Here is a 22,719-nt window from a genome sequence, read left to right as displayed (position 1 = left end):
CCTGGTTTTTGTCTCTTCATGTTTAATTCGTTGTCTTTTTGTCTGTTTTTGTCTCTTTTCTAGTTGCTTTTTGTCTCTGTATGATATTTTGTTTCTTTGTATCCAGTTTTTGCCTCTTACTGTTTGATTTCTTCCTCTTTGTGTTTTTTGTCTTTGTTTTTGTGGTGTTTTTATTTGTCTGTGGTTGTTTTTTGCCTCATTATGCTGGGTTTGTTGTTTTGTTTTGTTGTTTTTGGTCTTATGTTTTGGTTTGTTTTGTATGACATGTTTTTTTTGTCTCTGGTTTATTTATTTGTAGTTTTTTTTTTGTCATTTTGTGTCCTGTCTTTGTCTCGTGTTGGTTTTCTTCTCTTTGTATTTTTTTTTCGGCTGTTTATGTTGTTTTTGGCTCTCTGTAGTTGGTTTTTGTCTCTGTGTTGGATTTTGTTTTTGTGGTTTTGTGTCTTATTGGTTTTTGTTTCTTTTTATCTTGTTTTTGCCTCTTCATGTTTGTGATTTGTGTCTGTTTGTGTTATTTTTTTTCTATGGTTCTATGGGTTATTTATTTGCCACTTTGTGTCCTTTTTTTATTTTTATGTGATTGTTTTTGTTTCTTTGTATTCAGTTATTGCATCTTTCTATTAGATTGTTCCCTCTTCGTGTTTGATTTTTTTCCACTTTGTGTTGTTTTCTCTCTGTTGTGGATTTTGTCTTTCGGTTGTCATCTGATCGCGAGCCGTCACTCCACACGCAGTTTTCTGATATTAGCACAACTCTCTTCTGACTCTGCTGAGGGGGGTAGAAGGGTGGCAGCAGGAGCCGATTCTGATTGGCTGGCCCTGTGGCCCCTCCCCTGCAGGTGGACTGACAGGGTCAGTGTGTATCATGCATGTTCGCGACGCCATGTCGTGTTGGGTTTTCTGCTGCTCGGCTCGGCGCCATCCCGCAGAGCGTCACTGAGTTCAGATGTGTCCCTGCAGCTGTACAAACGTGCAATTCAGAGTGCCTTAAAGGGGGTCCACATCAGACCTGAACCTGGATTGGGTCGCTGCAGGCATCTCACATAACCATTACTGTACAGTTTAGCAGCTGACTGTTAGTTCCTCTGTGGATTAAAACCCATCCGGCGATCTTGAAGTCATGAAAGTGGAGGACTCTTTGAACATCTTTAGTTTCTGAAACACTATCAAAAAGTTCAAACATGATGAGCGGCAGACAAGAACCAGTTTTTTAATGTGGTACTGGAACGTGGTGGTGTGGCGGTTTAATGATAGCAAGTTGTGATTGAAGCAGACGGGCTTCTCTGCTGGAAACTGCTTCTCATTTGACCAATCACATCACTGCGAGCTGCTGATGTCAGACAGCTGGACCCGTCCTCTGACCCGTCACTAACCCGTCACAACGCTTTTTGTCCCCAAAGAGCCTCTATACCTCCGCTCAGCGCAGATGAACACCACATGATTGTCGCCTTCGAGCTGAAACAGGAAAATTAATCATCAATTGATTTATTAGAGACGGATCAGAGAACATATGATACTTCCTTGCTTTTACGGCGGTCCTGCCTGAACTTGATCTGTTCAGGGTTCCTCCTGCTCGAGCAGGAAGTGAAGCGAGTAGCTGATCTGGGCTGGCACTGAAATCAGATTGAGGCTGAGGAGTGACGGCTGCTGATTTTAAATAATTTCTTTCACAACAAAATCACATAAATCATAAATATGATCTCTGTATTTTAGCTGAACATGCTGAAGTCTGCAAACATTGAATGAAAAGTGGAAAATTTAAATAGATAAATGGTAGATCGTCCAGGCTTACCGAAGCTTGTAAACCAAAAAGTTGTGCTACGTGACATAAGTGCAAAGACAAAGTGCATTTAGTGAAAACAATAAGCTGTCACACGAAAACTGAACTAAAAGAAAATGTAAAGAAAATTGTGTGGGCTGTCACAACCCAGCGTACTCCTAGTGTCAGTCCCAAGCCCAGATAAGTGGGAGGTTTGCGTCAGGAAGGGCATCAGGCGTAAAATCTGTGGGAAAGCAGATGTGCAGATCCATCCATGGCATCCTCTGGGGAAAATAAGGAAGCAGCCGGAAGTACCTGTACTGTCCGGTCCAAATATGGTCGTTTGTGACAAACCTGTAATAAAATATGAATATAAAGAACCAACACGGCACGAGCCAAGCTACTAATGTTAAGTCACTTTGAGTGAGCTAAGGTAACAATTGTGTGACAGCACAATGGCTTTGTCCATGTTTTATAAAGTCTGTGAATAGAAGGGTAAAAATATTAATTGGATGTATGAAAATACAGATCACATCTTGGAAAATAAGAAGTGAAACAGGAAAATGCAGCAGAAGAGGGATAAAAAGCCTCAGTTTGATGCTCTCCTGCTGATAAACAGAGTGATGAAGGAGCCGATTAATAACGGTGACGTCGTTCTAATCTGGAGGATAAAAGCTTCTGAGGAAGCTTGATGATGCTTTTATTGAATTTTAGGGTTTCTGATGGAAGCTGGCTGATGGATCAGCAGCCGCATTTTACCAGTTAGAGCGTTTCTTCATGGATGTCCATAAAGCTGCAAATAAAACCAATCGATCGATACATTTCTGTGGTTTGCTGATGTTCAGCAGGCTGGAGGCAGGAGGACAGCAACACGGCAACGACTGTAATCTTGGATGATCCGTCATCTTAAATCTCCACGTTTTGAAAGAGTGAAGCAACACAGGCAGAGAAGCTTCACACGTTAGCTTCCTGTTTGTTTCAAATGAATGACAAGAGAAGCTCCTCTCAGCCTTCGTTGCAGCTGCCTGTTCAAACCTGCAGAAGAAGAAGAAAGGACAGGGAGGGGTGGACATGTATGCGTGCGGGGGCTTCATGCAAAAGTGCATCCAGCTGCTGTGATGGAGCTGAGTGGAAAGTTTGAGCTGCAGGCGTGTGTGGGCACGCAGGTCGAACGAAGAGCAGCGATGACGTAGCAAAGACTGAACGTAAGGCCCACTTGCAGCCGCTCGGGTACGGACGTGTCCCCGACAAGCCCAAATATGGTCCGAACGCCTCCTCAGGCTGCAGTTATAGCATCTGTACCTTCACTAAATTGATTTCTATCTGACTTTCAGATTCAAACTGACATCAGATTAAAATAGAAAATCGGACCATTAACAATCACTCCAGCCGTCCAAATCCAAACACATAAAACCTCTCAATCTCCCGGGATTATTCATAGTTCAAATATCTGTCAACAAAGGTTTCTATTGCTGTAGCAGTCGGCTCTGTTACCAACAGTCACACCTGTTTTTTGTTTTTTTTTTCTTTATTTTAATCTCAGATCTGTGTTTTTGTGCAATTGAATTTATCTCATCGCAGTTTTTTGGGGTGTTTGAGGGATTTTGTTTTTCAGGGATTCCTCACAGTTTACTTACCAATGTCATAAGAACATAGAGGAAGGTCTCTGTTTAATGGCCTGACTGTTACCTGTTAGTCTTTCTCCTGCACCAATCACGAGTCAGTGGTGTGTCACCTGAGAGGCCTAAAAGCTTGAATGAAACCAATGTTTTATCAGCCTGTCTCGTTCTCAGCTTGGACGGATTTTAGTCAAACCAAAAGCAGAGATGTCATTTTAAAAATGTGCTGGGGGAACTGCTTCACCCCCTCCTCTGTAAAAAAATTACACAATTGCTTTGTGGCCACAAATACGTTCACATTTAAAAGACAAAACCCTCTGATTTACTGGAGGAGGAGAAGGAGGAGTCAGGTTTCTCTGACCTGCTCTGTTTTGTCTGTTTTTGTTTTTTCTCCCACAGGCTTCAAGTTGAAGCATTTCCTGCGAGACAATGAGACTCTGTCGAGTTTTCTGTTGAGGAACGCCTCCTTCTCCGAACACAGCGTCCAGCAGATCACGGAGGCCGACATAAACCTGCAGAAGGTGAGGAGGCATTCTGCACATGCTCAGTCTGACCCCTGTGAGCCCTACATGGATACGGGCAGCTGGAGGAATTTTACTCCGACTTTCATTCATGAGAAAACTAACAGTGTAGAGTAAAACCATCCACAGTATACGAGATAAAAACGTTGACAGATATCAGATGAAAGTCTGAAAATATAGGTAAAATTAAAAATATATATAAAATGCACAGAAACACAACACAGTATGGAGTAAAAGAAGAAGAAAGTGTTAGACTAAATAAAATAAATAAATAAAAAATATGCAATAAAAGCTGGAATATTGTGAACAGGTGTACAGCACACAAGAAAGAAAAAGCAAATATGAATTAAGTGGAGAGGTGGAAAAAAAATAAGGAGGAAAAGTTTGTGAATGATTAAACACTTGAAATAGAATTTGCTGACTTGCAGAAAATCTGCAGAGTATATGGAATAAAAGACTGAAATGTTGGAGTACGTGTTACACAGTAAAACATGAAATAAACACAATGATTGAAACTAATTTCAGAATATTAGTCAGACTATATGAAGCGAAACCTGAAGATAAAGAAATCCCTCTTTGGCCTCTGTTTCTGTCTCAGGTCCTCCTCGGGGGGTTCGGGGTCCACCTGAGGGACATGTGTCCCAGGAAGGGGGGCAAGCAGAGCCTGAAGGAATTTGTGACGATCTCGGACAAACAGGTGTCAGCGATGGTTCAAGAAAAGATCTGCCAGGCTCCGCCCGCCTGGCTCAACCACGCCGAGGAGCACTTTCTGGACAACTTGGACTTCCTCAAACCCATCCGGGTAAATACGGCCCTGCTAATCCACTGATATGATTCATGTTTTGCTCATTAAAAGCAGGTTTTTCATCCTGAAACTTTTAGAAACTTTTTCTCCCAGTGTGAAACCACTTCCTGCAGCGTTTCAGCTTATCCTGTATGAACACATTTCAAATCTTGACTTGTCTTCTTTTCTGTTAAATACTTTCTCAGATATAAAGTTCCTTATAGATGTCAAACACTTGAACTGGCACACTGAGCACTTTTTAGCCCAGAGTTCTGCCTGCAGGTGTGTCTTTCAGGCTGCCTCTAACATACTTGAAATAACAAACTTGTCTGAGAACGTGAATTTTACACTGGAATAGTCCAAAGGCATTTTTTCCTTTCTTCCCCCCCCCGCTCAGGTGACACAGCAAAGGTGTGCTGGTGGCGTGTCCTCAGCATATTAAATGTGTGTGTGTGGGAGGAGGCGTGCCTCGGCCTGTCCCGGCTCTTTACAGTCTCAGTTTTCGTAGCCCGGAGACCAGTTTTAAAGAGTTTGAAGGATTCAATGCAGCCGTATGTCACAAGAGGCCTCAGCCTCTTTTGTGTGCAGAAATCTACGAGCGCTTCGAGTGACTGCGAAGCTGAAACCGTGCGAGTTTCCACAGCAGCACAGAACGAAGTCCGTGAAAATCCAGCAGCCTCGTCTCAGAGAAGTCATAGGTGTTTGGCTAGTTATCAGTTATAGGAATCTTAAACAGAGTGAACTAGACTTAAAAGCCAGATTTTAGGGGGAAATCTCCCACACCCATTATTGCCGTGCATTTATCTCCAGTTATGACACAGCAACTTTTAAAACTTGATTAAAAATCAGACAAATGACAACGTTCGGAGAAAAGTGGACAACACGAAAGCAAAGAAATGTTAGATACTCAGAGACAGAGAAGTGAAATCGTCACAAATATGAGCCAAAAATAAACAACAGCGAGCAGAGTTCAGGTGATCTGCTAGAAGTGCAGAACACCTAAAGAGTTCAGTTTGCTGAACGAGTGCTAAATCTCTCTGTTTTCAGGGTCCAGAGAACGTTCATATGATGACTTATGTCATCAGTCAGTATCTTTCAACACTGCTGGGAAGGTCTCTGTCTCATCTGACTGTGAAACGTAAAAATAAAAATGCACTGAAATAACTAAACTGAAGATAGATGAGTGGGTTATTATTTATTTCAGCCAAGGTTGAGCTGAAACTGAAAATGTCTCTTTGTGTCTTTCAGAGGGACGTCAGGGCTGACCCCGAGGCCGTCCAACAGGTCGCCAGGGCAACCGACAACCTGCTGGATAGTCTGGGTTCACTGGCAGTTGAGGTAAGTCATCAGCAGGAGCTCAGACCTTTATTAGCACGATTAATATCTCAGCAGCCGTGTTATTGGTTCACAGGTCCAGTTCAGACACTGAGGTTTAGCTTAGCATAAGCTAGCAGCTTAAACCACCTGTCAGTCAAAGAGGCCACTCCCCTTTTGTATCAGGCTCTGAAGGTGTTTATTTTTGCTTTAAATTGGCCTCTTTGGGGACTGGCTCACTGCTGGAGCCTCTGGTGGACATTAGAGGAACTGGAGCTTTAGCTTAACTTTTCATCCCTTATGGCTGATGCTTGATTCAGGCTGATGCAAAGATCATCAGTCAGTTTTTCTTTGTGTCTTTTCATCATGTGTTTTTAATGATGGTGTTTGTCTCACGAACAAAGATCAGGGCACAAAATATCACAGTCAGCGTTTTACTGGACATGCGCGTCCCCCAATCGAGTCTTCCGGGCCACGTCAGCACCATCAGGGGCCACTGGGTTTACTTGGCAGCTCCGAGTGTCTCTGCGAGTCTTTGTGTCCAGATAAAAGCAGTTTCCCTGCAGCAGAGACAGACGAGTTCCCAGCTGAACAAAGACTCAAATGTCTCAGTGGGTTTTCACTTCACAGCCGCCTCAGGAGGAGAAAGCACGAGTCCAAACAAACAGCAAACACTCAGCGTCCGTCTACGTCCTGCTGAGACGCTGAAGACCGCAGATGGCTGCATGCAGCCTTTAGTGACCATGTTAGAGGTCACAGAGACACTGAGGGGGCTCTGAAAGCTGCATTGTGCGGCAGAAAGTGGTTTGCGACACATCTGCAGCTCTGCAGAGCCTCCAGCCTGGGATTACAGTGGGAATAGACTGGAAATAAAGTTTGAGTGGGAGACTGTGGTTGGCGTGAACAGTTTGATAATCAGAGTAAAGTTCAGTTAGACTTCCCCAGATTGTTGTTTTTTGCCCCGAGGTTATCACACACTTTAAAACACACAGTACACACAATCGCTCTGTGGGCTAAAGTGAAAACATGTGACAGAGTGTTTTGTTTGGTTTGTGCAGGCGCTGAGTCAGGGACAGGACGAGTGTGATCCTGTGAAAAAGGGATTTAAGATGGGCATTATTGAACTGGCAATCCAGGAAATTACAACATTTAGTTAAAAAAAAAAAAAAAAAAACCCGAACAGCTAAATAACTTTAACAATCTTATCTCCTTCGTTCTGCTTTGTTCTCATGGTCAGAGAGGAAGTGTTTTCCCAGCACTGCATTAAAAATCATGTGATGAAGACACTCAGACACTCAGCTGTGATGGGACCATTAGAACAAAACCCATTTTACATTTTCTGTGAAAAACTCCCAGTTTAAAATAACTTTATTCAAACATCTGGAGTTCCATCTGTTTGATAGGATCCCAGTCATATGAAAAACACATACAGGTAAACACGTAGTTTACACGCCCACGCTGTCAAAACCTGACCTACTTTCAAGCGTCTCAGCTGTGAGGTTTAAAGGCGATATGTTGATCTGATGATATGGCGACAATAAATTTGTCCTTATTTTACTGCCTGGTTAATATATTTATTTGTTTAATCAGTTCATAAAAGAGTGCTTTCAACAATAACTTGAACAGCTTTAACATGAATAGTAAAACATGCCTGTCTGAATTTCCCAGAGCCCAGGGGACACACTATAGAAGCACTGACAACAAAGGCTGGGGACAGTAGAGAAACAATAAACATGCTGAGGACAAAAACGGGAAACCCAGCGTAGAAATACTGGAAACAAACTTTAGAGATACTCGACACATAGTACTCAAACTTTTGCAGATAATCCGGATAAATATTGAAGAGGTGGTGGGGACAAACTGAAGAAATACTGGGACAAAACTGTAGACATATTGAGGACATGTTTGGGACAATAACTACCCTTTTCCTCAGATTGGAGCTGCAGCAGTTTCACTTCTGCTGATGCCGCTGACCTAAAGTAACCTGCGGCTCTTCCTCTTTGAGGTTCCTTCCTCCTGAGGCAATAAAAATAATAACATCTGAAGCTCCTTTTACCTTTCCTCTATTGGTACTTTTTTAATGCTGATATTTAGATTCTGCCAGCAGGCACCAAAACTCCTGTGGTGTTCCCGTCAAATTAGAAGAAAATCACGTTGTTACAGAAGAATGTGCTCTTTCTGGTTCCTATTTTGTGACACACCTGGGGAACATCTGTGAGCTTAAAAGGACCTAATTACCAAAAACAGGTGAAATAGCAGAACTGGAAAGATTTTGAGTCAAACAAGCAAAAGTTGATGCTCAGATCTGTAAATCTGTTTGGTTTATTCTCCTTTAAATGAGATATTTTTAGAGACTGAGCAGACGGATAAATCATGACGTGGTTTAAGGACCGAATGATTAATCTGTGAGCAGAAAACCAAACTGCTAATGAGTTATCAGATATTTTGGTTACAACTGTGAGACTTTTAAAAGCTACTTCAAATTAAGCATGTGGACCTTAAACCTTTTTTTTTTTTTGTTTTTGTTACATTAACTGGCTCAGCTCTTTGCATCTGAACTTTTGCTTTGTTACAACACTTTTGTTATGATATGTATAAAATTAGTCTGAGCTTCAACAGGAAGCGCAGCCAGACATGAGTTTACTGTCAGCAGTTTTTAGCTAGGGGAGAGTTCAGCTTCATTCTGTGATCCATTTTTAGCATGTTCAGTTTTTAACCTTCTGCAAATGTCTCGAATTCCTGAGTTCAGACTCTTTTAAAAGTTTATTTCATTTTTAATTACGCATTGTTTTCCACTTGAGCCTTAACTTTGATATTTTTCATTTATTACATGTTTATATATTTTAATTTAGAATTTTTATGTAAATCTAGCGCTGGTTCATAACAACAGAGACAGAACCCAAACATTGGGTCAGGGAGGAGCATCTGCCTTGACCTGAGGGGTGAAGGAACAGAGATGAGAGTGTAGATAGACAGGGCAAAACAAAAGCTACAGTCAAGTGCAGACAAAATGTAACATTTTGAAGAGGGAAGTGGATGCTCAGTGCATGATGGGAAGTCTCCCATCTCCTTGAGCATATAGCAGCGTAAATTAAGGGAGGGTTCAGGGTCGCGTGATCCAGCTTCAGCTATCAGTCGAGTCTCCCTCGACCAGTCTGACCAGTATCTTCTGTCTTGGGTCTACAGTTGGCCAGTATGAAGAGCTGGATCGATCTGAGGAACGAGATAGTCTTCCTGACGCAGAACGCCACGTCGTCGCCCAGCACCATGTACCAGGCCGTCTCCCGGATCGTGTGTGGTCACCCTGAAGGTGGCGGCCTGCAGATCAAATCCCTCAACTGGTACGAAGACAGCAACTACAAGGCTCTGTTCGGAAACTACAACAGCAGCGAGGACGAGTCGGCGTCGCTCTACGACAACTCCTCCAGTGAGTCCTCGGGGTCATCCTCGGACCTTCCAACCCCAATGAAGCTTTTGTATTCAGTAGACAAACATTCAGCTAATACAGCCCATGTCAGAGAAACTAAAATCCTGCTATATAACAGCCTCCTGTGAACAGATATATGTCCGAGTCCAAGAATAAAAACACTGAGGTGGACATGAGCTATTATGTCCACTTCAAACACTCTCGGTGCTTTTAAAGTCAGACTATGATACTTCTGTATTTATTTTTCTTTGTGTTATCGTGATTCCTGAAACACGCCTGCTACATGTATGTGGTAACCTCCATCACGTGTGTGTTGTAGCTCCGTACTGTAACAGCCTGGTGAAGAACATGGACTCAAACCCCATGTCCAGGATGATCTGGCAGGCCCTGAAGCCCCTGCTGTTAGGGAAGCTCCTGTACACCCCCCACACGCCCGCCACGCAGAAAATCATCCACGAGGTATGATGTCACTTCCTGTGCAAAAGCTCCAGACTGCAACTGATTGGTCACCTTTAGCTAGTAACCCAGGGTAAAAAGTCTCTGTGGTGTGTTTAGGTGAATCGGACCTTCCAGGAGCTCGGTGTGTTCAGGGAGCTGGGGGGGATGTGGGAGGAGATAAGACCCAAAGTCTGGGACTTCATGGAGAACAGCGAGCAGATGAACGTGATCAGGGTAAGCAGGCTCCGCCCACCACCTCACGTGTTCTTCATCATCGATGTCTTTCTAACTCATCTGCTTTATTTTAGACAAAATGTTCTCATACCTTTTCATTTTTTCCTTTCTTCTGTCCTTCCTATCTTTCATTCAGACTCTGCTAAAGAACAACATCACCGCCAGAGTCTTCCGCGCTCAGCTTGCTGACACGGACTGGACCGTAGAGGACATCTCCAACTTCCTGTCCAAGCAGGCAGATAACCAGCAGCCACCAGGCAGCACCCTCACCTGGAGGGATGTGTTCAACGAGACCGATCAGGCCATCATGAGCATCTCCCACTTCATGGAGGTCAGTATCCAAGCATGCAGGGCAACTGGCTGTAGTTGGTGTCCACAGATCACATGACCTGATCTGTGTCTGTGTGTATTTTAAGTGTGTGAACCTGGACAAACTGGAGCCGGTCTCCAACGAGGAGAGAATGGTGAACGTGTCCATGAAGCTACTGGAAGACAGGAAGTTCTGGGCAGGGATTGTGTTTCTGGATGTCCCTTCCAACGCCACAGAGCTACCTCCCAAACTCAACTACAAGATCAGAATGGACATCGACAACGTGGAGCGGACCAATAAGATCAAAGACGCGTAAGGAGCCACACACACAGGCAGATAAAAGTGTCCTAAATTCCAGAATTTGCTCCAGTAAAGCCAGCACAAATAGTTTAGAGGTGGGTTTGTACACGGTCCGTGTGAGGACTCGCCTCTCAGTCAGTAACAGCCAGGACATCCCCGTAATGTAAAACATTTAATTTCAGGGCAAAAGAAACTGATTTTATTGTCTCTAAGCATTCAGACTCATGAAAACCAAAATTAGGCTACAAAGGAACCTGGAAAACAAACCTTCAAAGAGAACCCCTCCCAAAAAACTTTAAACCTGGTTTAATCGGTCAGATTTGGAGGTGCTACTAGGTGCATTTTATCAGGGCTCACTTTGGGGTTTCTGGTAGGCATACCGGGTTTATGGCTGATTTAATGGTGCATCTTGAGGCACTGTGTGAGTCTTCAATGAAAATAAAGACTGAGATTCAGTGTTTTGTGTTGTTGCATAGCTGCATTAGGATGACCTGGATCTGAATGCTCACCAACACTGTGGGGACTGAAGCTTTAAATCTCAGTTATATTAGTTCATACAGGGGTTCAGGTTCGGACGTTAAAGCTGATTAAATCTGAGATTTTTTTTTTTTTGGTTTATACTGTAATGATGTAAGCCAGCGGTCCCCAACCTTTTGGGGACCGTGAGACCGTGGATCCGTGTTGCGGATAAATACAACAAAATAAAACTAGTACCGGTACCGAAAAAAAGAAGATTTATTCATAACACACGTGAAAAGACAAAGGAAGACCAAGGAAAACCAAGTCAACAATAAAAAAACGATAACAAAATAACGCTAAAAACCGATAAAAACCCTGAAAACCATACATTTCACACCTCTCGCGGCCCGGTACCAAACGACTCACGGACCGGGGGTTGGAGACCGCTGATGTAAGCTACAGGTAAAAACTGTATCTGGCAACACTGTAGAGAAAGCATAAACAGTATGTGGGTGAAAGGTTATCCGGTGCTAATGCTGATGCTCTGCAAACCAGAGTTTTAGGTTTGTTTTTTAAAATTCATTGGAGCAAATTTTAACACTTAACATTTGTCTTATAATAATTACATTTTCACAACAACAGTTTTTTTTAATGTACTTTTAAGTTACAGACCTTACAATGCAAAATAATGCATTTGAGGTCTAAATTGTCATGGCCTTGGCTCCTTTGCTTGAGCATTACCTTTCTCTCAGTCTTGTACTATTCTGTAGCTCTTTATCACATCCTGCTGTTTAACTAGCAGCACTTCCTGCACTCTGTCCTCCTTCTCAGATACTGGGACCCGGGTCCTCGTGCCGACCCGTTTGAGGACATGCGTTACATCTGGGGTGGGTTCTCGTACCTTCAGGACGTTATTGAGCAAGGCATCATCAGAGCGGTGACGGGCACCAAGGAGAAGACGGGAGTTTACATCCAGCAGATGCCGTACCCGTGTTACGTAGATGACATGTGAGATTATTCACATCATTTCCCAGGTTTGGTCCCCTCCTCGCCGCTCTCGGTCTGTAACCCCGTCCTTCCTGTCCTCTGTCTCAGTTTCCTGCGGGTGATGAGCCGCTCCATGCCGCTCTTCATGACTCTTGCCTGGATGTACTCAGTGGCCATCATCCTGAAGAGCGTGGTGTATGAGAAGGAGGCTCGACTGAAGGAGACTATGAGGATCATGGGTCTGGATAACGGCATCCTGTGGTTCAGCTGGTTCATCAGCAGCCTGATTCCTCTGCTCATCAGCGCCGGGCTGCTAGTGTTACTGCTCAAGGTGATGACTAAAAACCAAAATACATAGAAAACAGTGTCATTAGAAAAACAGAGCATCCACACACACACACACACATACACATCTCCAAGAATGCAATATTAATAATTTCCCATCTCTTCTTCTCGTGGTTCCTGTGCAGATGGGGAACCTCCTACCCTACAGCGACCCCGGCGTCATATTCCTCTTCCTGGGGTCTTTCGCTGTGGTGACCATCATGCAGTGCTTCCTGCTCAGCACGGCATTTGCCCGTGCCAACCTCGCCGCCGCCTGTGGAGGAATAATCTACTTCACCCTCTACTTGCCATACGTGCTCTGCGTCGCCTGGGAAGAGTACATCGGCTTCGGGACGAAAGTCTTCGCTGTAAGGCTGCGCATCTTTTTCACGATTTTGTTGTTGTGATGTGATGGGGCGAGTCACATGCCCACCTCTCGCTCTGCAGAGCCTTCTGTCCCCTGTGGCGTTCGGATTCGGCTGCGAGTACTTCGCCCTGTTTGAGGAGCAGGGAGTCGGTATCCAGTGGAAGAACCTGGTGTCCAGCCCACTGGAGGAGGATGACTTCAGCCTCCGCACCGCCATCATCATCATGTACTTTGACTCCTTCCTGTACGGAGTCCTGACCTGGTACCTTGAAGCCGTGTTTCCAGGTGAGAGCTTTTCTTCTTCATATGTTTATTGAACTGCAGTCATCATTATTTAGCATGCTACAAGAAGTAAATGTCAGTTATACATTATTAACGGTTATAATCAACACATCCTTTGAATAGCTCATCCCCAGTTCTTCAAACTATCGATCAGTCCACAGGCTGTTTGTACACTGACCATGAAAAATCTCTGATACACAACAAAGACTCCATAAAGCTCGTTCTGCTCCTCAGGTCAGTATGGGATCCCTCGGCCGTGGTACTTCCCCTTCACTAAATCCTATTGGATTGGAGAAAAGGACGGAAAGTCCAACAAACTCCCACTGAATCGGAAAGGAAACCCCGGAGGTGAGATTGCTGTGCTGCGAAGCTGCAGAACTTCCTCCTAAAAACCAACAACTGAGTTCTCTTTATTTTTAAACAGAGCTTTTAATGTGAAAGAGACTTCCTGAACAGTGCAGTAAGATGTGTCTGTATGTCTGCAGCGGTGTGCATGGAGGAGGAGCCGGCTCATCTGGAGCCTGGAGTCTACATCGAGAACCTGGTGAAAGTTTACCGTCATGGTAAGAAGCTGGCGGTGGATGGACTGACGCTCGGCTTCTACGAGGGACAAATCACCTCCTTCCTGGGACACAACGGAGCCGGAAAAACCACCACCATGTGAGTGCCAGACACACCACACTGCTGATACAGATTCTGCCACAGGTCCTGGTGCAGGTAACATCCTCCTCTCTTTTCCCTGCAGGTCCATACTTACTGGCCTGTTCCCACCTACCTCTGGCACTGCCTACATCCTGGGCAGAGACATCCGGACGGAGCTGAGCGCCATTAGGCAGAGTCTGGGAGTCTGTCCACAGCACAACGTCCTCTTCAGCATGTGAGTGCTTTTCCTCAACATGCTTGTTATGCTGTCTTCGCTCCGTCTTTACCTCGATTGTTATGTGACCTTGCTCATGTTGTGGCACCTTTTGCAGGCTCACGGTGGAGGAGCACATCTGGTTCTACGCACGGCTCAAAGGCCTGCCAGAGGAACGCGTGAAAGGTGAGATCGAGCAGATCCTGCAGGACACAGGGCTGCCGCACAAACGCAACTGCAGGACCAGCACTCTGTCTGGGGGCATGCAGAGGAAGCTTTCCGTGGCCCTGGCCTTCGTCGGCGGGTCAAAGGTTGTAATCCTGGACGAGCCCACAGCCGGCGTGGACCCTTACGCCCGCAGAGGAATCTGGGACTTGTTGCTGAAGTACCGCCAGGGTAAGGTTCTCCCAGATTGGTCAGATTTTAGCTACTCTCTTCGTTTTGACTGGATTTTTAACATTGGGTCTCCTTTCAGGCCGGACTATCATCCTGTCCACTCACCACATGGACGAAGCGGACATCCTCGGCGACCGCATCGCCATCATCAGCCACGGGAAGCTGTGCTGCGTGGGCTCATCTCTGTACCTGAAGAATCAGCTGGGGACCGGCTACTACCTGACGCTGGTGAAGAAGAACCCAGAGCCATCACTCAGCTCCTGCAGGAACTCAGCCAGCACCGTCTCCTTCACCAAGAAGGTCTCTGTAGAATTTATTTACTAGTAATGCTTAGCTCTGCAGTTTTCAGCAGTTTATAGGTCTTTCTTTACACTGTATTCCAGTACAATTAATTAATTTTCAGCAGTTTGTCTGTTAGTGAAAAGTATTTTTGCAGTATTTTAGCTTTACCGTGTAGTTGTCTCCTTATAGTATTTTTCTTTAGCATTTGGAATATTAATTAGCAATATTAATTCTTCCTGTGCAGTAGCAATAACTTAAAGTAAAACCATTTGTGTTTTAGGAGGAGGAGTGCGGCTCGGTCAGCAGCAGCGACGCAGGACTCGGCAGCGAACATGAAAGTGAGGCCGCTACCATCGGTGAGCTCTCTGTTCCCACAGAGCGTTTGATTGGTTCGCTGTCCAGTGGATCTGATTTGTTTTGTGACTCCGTCTTCAGAAAATGGCCCAGCGGCGTCCATCTGCAATATCCCCTTTGTACCCCCGGACGTGTCGCTGGTTTCTGCCTTGATCCTGCGTCACGTCCCCTACGCCCGCCTGGTGGAGGACCTGGGACACGAGCTGACCTATGTCCTGCCATACAGCGCTGCCAAAGACGGAGCCTTCGTGGAGCTCTTCAAAGATCTGGACACGAATCTTTCCGACCTCGGCATTTCCAGCTACGGAGTGTCGGACACCACACTGGAGGAGGTGGGACACATTTGAGTAAATCTGATTTGTGAAGCATTCTTCTCAGTGAATCACTGTGAAGCATGAAAACAAAAGCATGACATTAGTTTTAATGCTTTATGTCACTTTAGATTTTTCTGAAAGTGGCTGAAGACAACGGAGTCGACACTGAAGTGACCTCAGGTGAGGAAGGAGTGATGTCTGACTGTGACATGTCAAAATAAGAGCCTGAAATCACATTTCCAAGTTCTTTTGTTTAGACGGGACACTTCCTGTTCAGAGGCGGAGGAGGACTCATGCTTTCGGTGGAGGAGACCCTCAGAGCTGCTTGAGACCGTTAACAGATGATGACATTGATGACTGCAATGATTCTGAAGACCAAGGTACAAAAAAAAACACACAGCAAAGCAAAATTTATTCACAGAGAGTTACAATGAGATAAAATATCAGGGGCGCAAAAGACTCTGGAATTTCAAAATAAAGCACCAACTGTACAAAGTAACGAGTGCAAATATGAGAAGTTTGTAACATCCTGTCTGCGCACTCTCCAAGTTTTCTTATTTGATCATGTGACCTCGTTTCCTCTCAGAGTGCAAAGAAACCGACTGGCTGAACTGTACTGATGGTAAAGGCTCATATCAGGTGACAGGCTGGACTCTGAGGAGGCAGCAGTTTGTGGCTCTGATGTGGAAGCGGTTTCTGTATGCCCGGCGCTCCAGGAAGGGCTTCTTCGCTCAGGTATGCCGTCACCAGCGATAAAAACCCGCTGCTGCTTTCTGATCAAACCGGCCTGCTGCGGCTCATCGGGAAAAAAAATCTGTTTCAGATCGTCCTCCCAGCCGTGTTCGTCTGCATCGCTCTGGTCTTCAGTCTCATCGTGCCGCCGTTTGGAGTTTATCCCAGTTTGGAGCTGCAGCCGTGGATGTACCAGGAACAAGCGACCTTCATCAGGTCCATGACTGCCCTGAACTGTCTCACTGAGTTATCCGGAGGTATTTCCTGCGATCTGACTGTGGTTGTGTTTTTCATCCTCTCAGTGATGATGCTCCTGGAAATGCCAACATGCAGAAGCTTTTAGATGCGCTGCTGAATGCTCCGGGATTTGGGACTCGCTGCATGGACGGATACACGATCCCGTAAGAAACTTCGACACCCTGAGCATTAAATTCTCTGTTTCTCCACTTTAAACTAGTCTTCATCAACGTGTGAGCGAATCACCTGAAACCTCACTGCATTTTTTTTCTACCCTCTGTCTCTTCCTCTCCTCCCTGTAGAGAGGCACCCTGTACGATGGGCGATGAGGACTGGTACACTCCTGAAGTTCCTGAAAGCGTCCTGGAGCTCTTTAGCTCCAGAAACTGGACCATGGACGATCCCTCTCCAGCCTGCATGTGCAGCTGCGATGGCAAGAAGAAGATGCTGCCAGACTGCCCGGCTGGAGCTGGAGGTCTGCCCCCACCTGAGGTCAGAGCACGGGGAGTGGTGGGCGGATACAAAAGGATGACGCACACATTCAACCTCTATGGGATGCTCATTTTATACCCAGTCAACTTGCTAATTAACCTCATTAGCTGGCAGATGTTCCAACAATAGGTTTTTAGTGTAATCGGTTTTTTTTAGCTGTAATAACTTTATCAAAGCCATCTTACTACAACAAATTCAAGACGAGCAATTTTTTTATTTTAAATTATTTTGTGAATTAAATGCAGACGCTTTAAATGATTGTATTTACATTTTACACAGCATCCCAACATTTATTACTAGAAGAATTAGAACACTCAAATCTTTTTCACTTTGAGCTCTCTGAAGGGGAATTTTTTGTAAGCTTAGAAAAACTTTAAAAAGAATCACCTGAACACACTTAATATTAAAATATTAGTTTTAACATAGTTTTTAAAAAAAACTCTATTTTTTGCATTTGGCCCAACTTTAGTCTTAGATTTACCTGACCTAAGCCTGACCCACCTGTGTGCAGCATCCTGTGAAATTGTGGTTAAATAAAAAGGGACTCTTCCTGTTGTTCAGATGAAACTGAGTGAAACGGACATCCTGCAGAACCTCACTGGGAGAAACATCTCCGACTACCTGGTGAAGACTTACGCTCAGATCATTGGCAAGAGGTAAGACACACTCAGAGGACTCACCTGCTCACACACACACACTCAGAGGACTCACCTGCTCGCACACACACACGCACACACACACACACACACACACATACACACTCAGAGGACTCACCTGCTCACACACACCTGAACACAAGCCAGACTGAAAGTTTGTTTCTGTTTTCACAGCCTGAAGAACAAAGTCTGGGTGAATGAATTCAGGTCAGTGTCTGGTTTTATTTTGAAATCATAAACACCATCTGTTGGTCATTTGTAGGTGCTCAGCTGTTTTCTTTTGGTATTTTTACAGGTACGGAGGCTTCTCATTGGGTGCCAGGAGCACTCAAGTCCTCCCTCCGGCTAACGAGATCGACGACGCCATAGAGAGAGTCCGAAAGATCTTTGAGTTACAGAAGGTCAGTCAGAGAGAAACAACATGTTTGACTCATTGCAGCTTTTATTGTCCAGACATTCCTCCAGGCTGTCAGGTTTATTACAAAGCAGACGTTTTACTAAAAACACGTTGGCTTCAGGCTCAACTCACAGGCTGATGAACTCAAAAGACAATTACACCATCAGTCTAAGTTGAGATGGTGGATATATTTTAGGTCAGAAATAATTTATCTTTAGTCTAATGAAGTTCATCAGAGGAAAGCCAGTCCACCTGTCTGATCCAGAACCAGTCCTTGGTTCTTTAAAGGGAAAGTAAGACTTTGAAATGTGACTGCTGTTTCCTGCAGGGAGCCGCTGGAGATCGATTCCTGGACACTCTGTCTGGCTTCATCAACGGTCTCGACACAAAGAACAATGTCAAGGTGAGAACACATGGTGGCGCCGGCCTCAGGACTATGACTGCAATAATAACTGTAGTATTTTCAATAAAGGTCTGTTTGGTCTTTATACTATGAATTAGCGTTCCAGCATTTCGTGCTTTATATAAACAGGAGATATTAAGACAGTTTTTTCAGGGTTGAGAAACACTTAAGTTAAAATCGTTTTATAGTTAAATGTTTTTCCAATTATTGAAATCTAATAATACGAGTGGACTTTTGTGGACTCAACATGAACGTGCGGCAGGTAAATTGTGTGGTTTACAGACAACTTGATGTCATTTTTCTTTGTTGTTTTGTTTGTAATGTAATATGTTTTTATTTTATTACTAATTACATGTTAGAAACAAAACCATCAGTCCTTCAATCAAATATTTGACTCACTTCACCCACTGACTGTTGAAAGAGTCAGTTTAGTCAAACTTGCTGATTAAAACTGGTCATTCACGGCTCTGTTGGGAGGAGGGGACGCAGCTAACCTGAAGAGGCTGTTCACTGGTTTGTCCTTAAATCCTCTCTCCTCAGATCTGGTTTAACAACAAAGGCTGGCACAGCATCGGTGCCTTCATCAACGTGATGAACAACGCCATCCTCAGGGCAAACCTCCCTCAGGGGAGAGACGCCAGCAAGTACGGCATCAGCGCCGTCAACCACCCGCTGAACCTGACCAAGGAGCAGCTGTCCCAGGTCGCTCTGTGAGTGCGCACCTGAACGACACACCTGTCGGCAGTCTTTGTTTGCACCTCAGTCCTCTTAACCCCCCCTCTTTGTCTCTCCCCACCACCTCCTTTTGCTCTTCATCTCCAGGGTGACGACCTCCGTGGACGTCCTGGTGTCCATCTGCGTCATCTTCGCCATGTCCTTCGTGCCTGCGAGCTTCGTGGTCTTCCTCATCCAGGAGCGGGTCAGCAAAACCAAACACATGCATTTCATCAGTGGCGTCCATCCGCTGCTCTACTGGACCGCCAACTTCATATGGGACATGGTGAGACCCGAAACAAGTGCCCCTATGTCCTGTGTGTTTGTGCGCCTGAGTGCTTGCTGATGCCTGCTTGTCTCTGCAGTGTAACTACGTCGTCCCGGCAACGCTCGTCATCCTCATCTTCATCTGCTTCCAACAAAAAGCCTACGTATCATCCACAAATCTGCCGACCCTCGCCCTGCTGCTGCTGCTCTACGGGTCAGATACTGCAAAATACTGCAAAGTACTGCAGCGTACTGCATGCTGCCACTGTATCGTACTACAGTGGCACTGAGCCAGTTTGTGCTCTAACAGAAACCTTTGTTTTCCTTTTTCTCCCAGCTGGTCAATCACGCCGCTCATGTACCCGGCTTCCTTCTTGTTCAAGATCCCCAGCACGGCGTACGTCGTCCTCACCAGCGTCAACATCCTCATCGGCATCAACGGCAGCATCTCCACCTTCGTCATGGAGCTGTTCGGAAACAACGTGAGTCCTCACGGACGCCGACGCTAGATTTTAAAACGATTCACAGATCGAATGAAAATAAACCCGAGAGCAGCGGTTTGACTTCCCATTCTTTTCAGGAAATCGGAGGAATCAACGACATCCTGAAAAACGTCCTCCTCATCTTCCCTCATTTCTGTCTCGGTCGAGGTCTCATCGACATGGTGAAGAACCAGGCGATGGCCGACGCCCTCGAGAGATTCGGTAGCTTTCCAGTTTCTGATCGCAGCATTTATTTATTTGTTGTCTGTAGTCAGTCAGCGTGATGTGAGGCTGTCGAATGGTTCTGTGAACGCTGTGGTCGTGTTCCAGGTGAGAACAGGTTCCGCTCTCCTCTGGAGTGGGACATGGTGGGAAAGAACCTGCTCGCCATGGCTGTGGAGGGAGTTGTCTTCTTCTTCATCACCGTCCTCATTCAGTACAGGTTTTGCATCAAACCCAAGTGAGTCAGCACACCTGGATTGCTTCATTTTGTCTTATGTAGACCAGTTTGCAGGAAAGCCGGTATGAGCGCCGTCTTTGTGCGTCTGTGTGTGTGCAGGCCGGTCAGTAAGCTCACCAAACTGGCACCTCTGGGTGAGGAGGATGAGGACGTGGCCCGAGAGAGACAGAGGATCGTCCACGGCCTCGGACAAGGAGACATCGTGGAACTTCGGCAGCTGACGAAGGTGCAGATTTTTATCCAACTTGTTTTTTCCACCTGAACCAAACACACAGTCAGAGGCTGAATGACGCTGATAAACTATATTAATGAAACAAAGCAAGTACTTCTTAAGAGCTGTTACCCAACACAAGGAAATTTTAACTTTTCCAAACATCTGGTTTTATTTCAGATGCTTACGTTATTTTACTTTCCACACAGAAACAGAGTTTTTTCACCAAAACTAGAAACTACCAGGGTCAAGATCATTAGCCCCCATCCTAACAGTCAGTTTTGTTTAATTTTTGCAGTCGTTTCTTGTAGTTTTTAACAAGTCTCGTGTACGTCTCCTGAGCACAGCCCATTCTTCTTTTGGGAATGTCTCAGGCTCCTCCTCAAATCTGGAGGAGCCTGAGAAAAAAAACCTAATGAGTCACTCTGTCTTTCTCCCAGATTATAACAAATCTGTTGTTGTGTATGTGTATTTTTATGATGCTTGTTAATCTTTATTGGAGATAGGAAGTACTTTAATCCAACGTAAATGATTCGTGACCGAGTGAACTGTGTCCTGCAGGTGTTTAAGAGGAAGGAGAAGCCGGCGGTGGATCGACTGTGTGTCGGGATTCCTCCCGGAGAGGTGAGCTCAATCTGCAGTCTCATGTTTCAGTTCAGCCTCTAAAACCAAACCATCACCTTTCATAAAAACTAACCTGTGAATGGTGATTTTAAAATGTGCGTCCTCAGTGTTTCGGCCTCCTCGGTGTGAACGGAGCCGGAAAGACGACCACCTTCAAGATGCTGACGGGAGACACCATAGTGACCAGAGGAGAGGCTTTCCTGGCTGGGAAGAGGTGAGGTCAAAGGTCTAAGCAGCTCAGAGCTTATTGGAGCTGAAACTTTCTGGGTTCTTGTTGTTGTGTGTTGGAGTCGGGGATTGACCTGGTTTCCTGCAGATTTATTCTGAGGATTTAGTTCACTGAGAACTCATTTCACTTCACGTGGTTGGGCCTTAAAATTGGAGGCCATAAGTCGTAATTAAATAATTTAACCTCATTTTAAAAGAGAAGGTAGGACGATGTGCGACACATAAAAAAGTTTCAAAAAAGTTTCAAACAAGTGAAAGATCTCTGGATCGATCCTGAAATCTCTTTGGGGTTGTATCAGGAAGAACATCTAAGGTAGAAATCATGGATTTAAAATCTGTGGAGCCAGCCGCCATGTTATTCCAAATCATGAACACTGATTAATTAACTAAAGACATGAGCCTCTTCATCTCTGAGGGCTTTGTCTTCTCGTGATTTCTTCTGACTGTGCAAACAGAACCTGAGCTGAAGCTTTAACAGCCGAGCAGCTCATTACTCGCTGCTCTGGTCCTCGTTCAGCAGCTCAAACAAAGTTGATAAAACAAAGCCAGGAAGTTGCTCCATTATTTTATAATTGTCAGCAATTCACGTGCAGAGCTGCGCAATGTTCCCTGCGGGGCCTTCGCCCTCACACACCGTCCTCCATCCCCCAAAAAGTCACACTAGGCACAGGTGCAGTGGTGGGACAGCAAGAGGATTAATCTAAATTTAAATTAAAGTATTTTTCTGCTCTTCATGCTAATATCTGTGTGTTTGCAGCATCCTGCGGGAGATCGACGAGGTGCATCGAAACATGGGTTACTGTCCTCAGTTTGACGCCATCAATGAGCTGCTGACAGGAAGAGAGCATCTGGAGCTGTACGCCATCCTCAGAGGGGTGCCTGAGAAGGAAGTGTGTGACGTGAGTGTAAACACACTGCCAACAGACTGCAAACACTCAAAAGCACAAAGCAAACATGCACTGGCAACACACATTGTAGATATGCAGTTTTAAATAATAAGACACCCTGAGCAACACACTGCTGTGCATCTGCTACCCATGATAATGCTCATCATGATGATTCTGCTGCTTTTTGATTGACAGGTAGCAGAGTGGGGTATCAGGAAGCTGAGTCTGGTCAAGTATGCAGATAAAGCAGCTGGAAGCTACAGCGGAGGAAACATGAGGAAGCTGTCCACATCCATGGCTCTGATCGGAGCGCCCCCTGTAGTGTTTCTGGTAAGATCAGTGTTGGTCAAGTTACTTGAAAAAAGTAATCAGTAACTAATTACTGATTACTTCCCCAAAAAAGTAATCCCGTTACTTTACTGATTACTTTTTCAAAAGTAATTAGTTACTTAGTTACTTTTTAAAAACACGATTTACAACCTGAATAGGTGATAAAGCGATAGATCTTTCAGCCCAATTCTACTTTCTGCATAATTCATCATATAAAATGTAATCAAATGGAAAAGTCTCTTTTTAAAACTATTATTATTATTAGTTTTAATC

The 22,719-nt window shown here is 44.9% G+C and overlaps 1 protein-coding gene across 1 annotated transcript in view; it reads left to right on the top strand.

The window, feature by feature from the left end:
• Window positions 1-22,719, top strand: part of abca1b (ATP binding cassette subfamily A member 1b) — a 41,903-nt gene that overhangs the window by 15,333 nt on the left and 3,851 nt on the right. Inside the window, exons 6-45 of the mRNA XM_087846951.1 lie at window positions 3,777-3,898; window positions 4,497-4,700; window positions 5,931-6,020; window positions 9,183-9,423; window positions 9,743-9,882; window positions 9,979-10,095; window positions 10,232-10,426; window positions 10,512-10,717; window positions 11,996-12,172; window positions 12,260-12,482; window positions 12,622-12,843; window positions 12,923-13,127; window positions 13,359-13,472; window positions 13,610-13,784; window positions 13,870-14,001; window positions 14,099-14,376; window positions 14,456-14,676; window positions 14,939-15,014; window positions 15,094-15,344; window positions 15,455-15,506; window positions 15,584-15,706; window positions 15,913-16,061; window positions 16,150-16,274; window positions 16,361-16,459; window positions 16,598-16,787; window positions 17,349-17,443; window positions 17,618-17,650; window positions 17,739-17,844; window positions 18,169-18,243; window positions 18,784-18,953; window positions 19,066-19,243; window positions 19,323-19,438; window positions 19,562-19,706; window positions 19,805-19,928; window positions 20,037-20,166; window positions 20,266-20,392; window positions 20,939-21,001; window positions 21,109-21,215; window positions 21,987-22,128; window positions 22,312-22,446. Of these exons, the coding sequence (XP_087703077.1) occupies window positions 3,777-3,898; window positions 4,497-4,700; window positions 5,931-6,020; window positions 9,183-9,423; window positions 9,743-9,882; window positions 9,979-10,095; window positions 10,232-10,426; window positions 10,512-10,717; window positions 11,996-12,172; window positions 12,260-12,482; window positions 12,622-12,843; window positions 12,923-13,127; window positions 13,359-13,472; window positions 13,610-13,784; window positions 13,870-14,001; window positions 14,099-14,376; window positions 14,456-14,676; window positions 14,939-15,014; window positions 15,094-15,344; window positions 15,455-15,506; window positions 15,584-15,706; window positions 15,913-16,061; window positions 16,150-16,274; window positions 16,361-16,459; window positions 16,598-16,787; window positions 17,349-17,443; window positions 17,618-17,650; window positions 17,739-17,844; window positions 18,169-18,243; window positions 18,784-18,953; window positions 19,066-19,243; window positions 19,323-19,438; window positions 19,562-19,706; window positions 19,805-19,928; window positions 20,037-20,166; window positions 20,266-20,392; window positions 20,939-21,001; window positions 21,109-21,215; window positions 21,987-22,128; window positions 22,312-22,446 (5,873 nt within the window). The remainder of the gene's footprint in view (window positions 1-3,776; window positions 3,899-4,496; window positions 4,701-5,930; window positions 6,021-9,182; window positions 9,424-9,742; window positions 9,883-9,978; window positions 10,096-10,231; window positions 10,427-10,511; window positions 10,718-11,995; window positions 12,173-12,259; window positions 12,483-12,621; window positions 12,844-12,922; window positions 13,128-13,358; window positions 13,473-13,609; window positions 13,785-13,869; window positions 14,002-14,098; window positions 14,377-14,455; window positions 14,677-14,938; window positions 15,015-15,093; window positions 15,345-15,454; window positions 15,507-15,583; window positions 15,707-15,912; window positions 16,062-16,149; window positions 16,275-16,360; window positions 16,460-16,597; window positions 16,788-17,348; window positions 17,444-17,617; window positions 17,651-17,738; window positions 17,845-18,168; window positions 18,244-18,783; window positions 18,954-19,065; window positions 19,244-19,322; window positions 19,439-19,561; window positions 19,707-19,804; window positions 19,929-20,036; window positions 20,167-20,265; window positions 20,393-20,938; window positions 21,002-21,108; window positions 21,216-21,986; window positions 22,129-22,311; window positions 22,447-22,719) is intronic.

This window comes from Neolamprologus brichardi, chromosome 2, assembly GCF_056152115.1.
Source record: "Neolamprologus brichardi isolate AB-2024 chromosome 2, ASM5615211v1, whole genome shotgun sequence".
Taxonomy (NCBI): domain Eukaryota; kingdom Metazoa; phylum Chordata; class Actinopteri; order Cichliformes; family Cichlidae; genus Neolamprologus; species Neolamprologus brichardi.
This window is presented reverse-complemented; position numbering and strand designations above follow the sequence as displayed.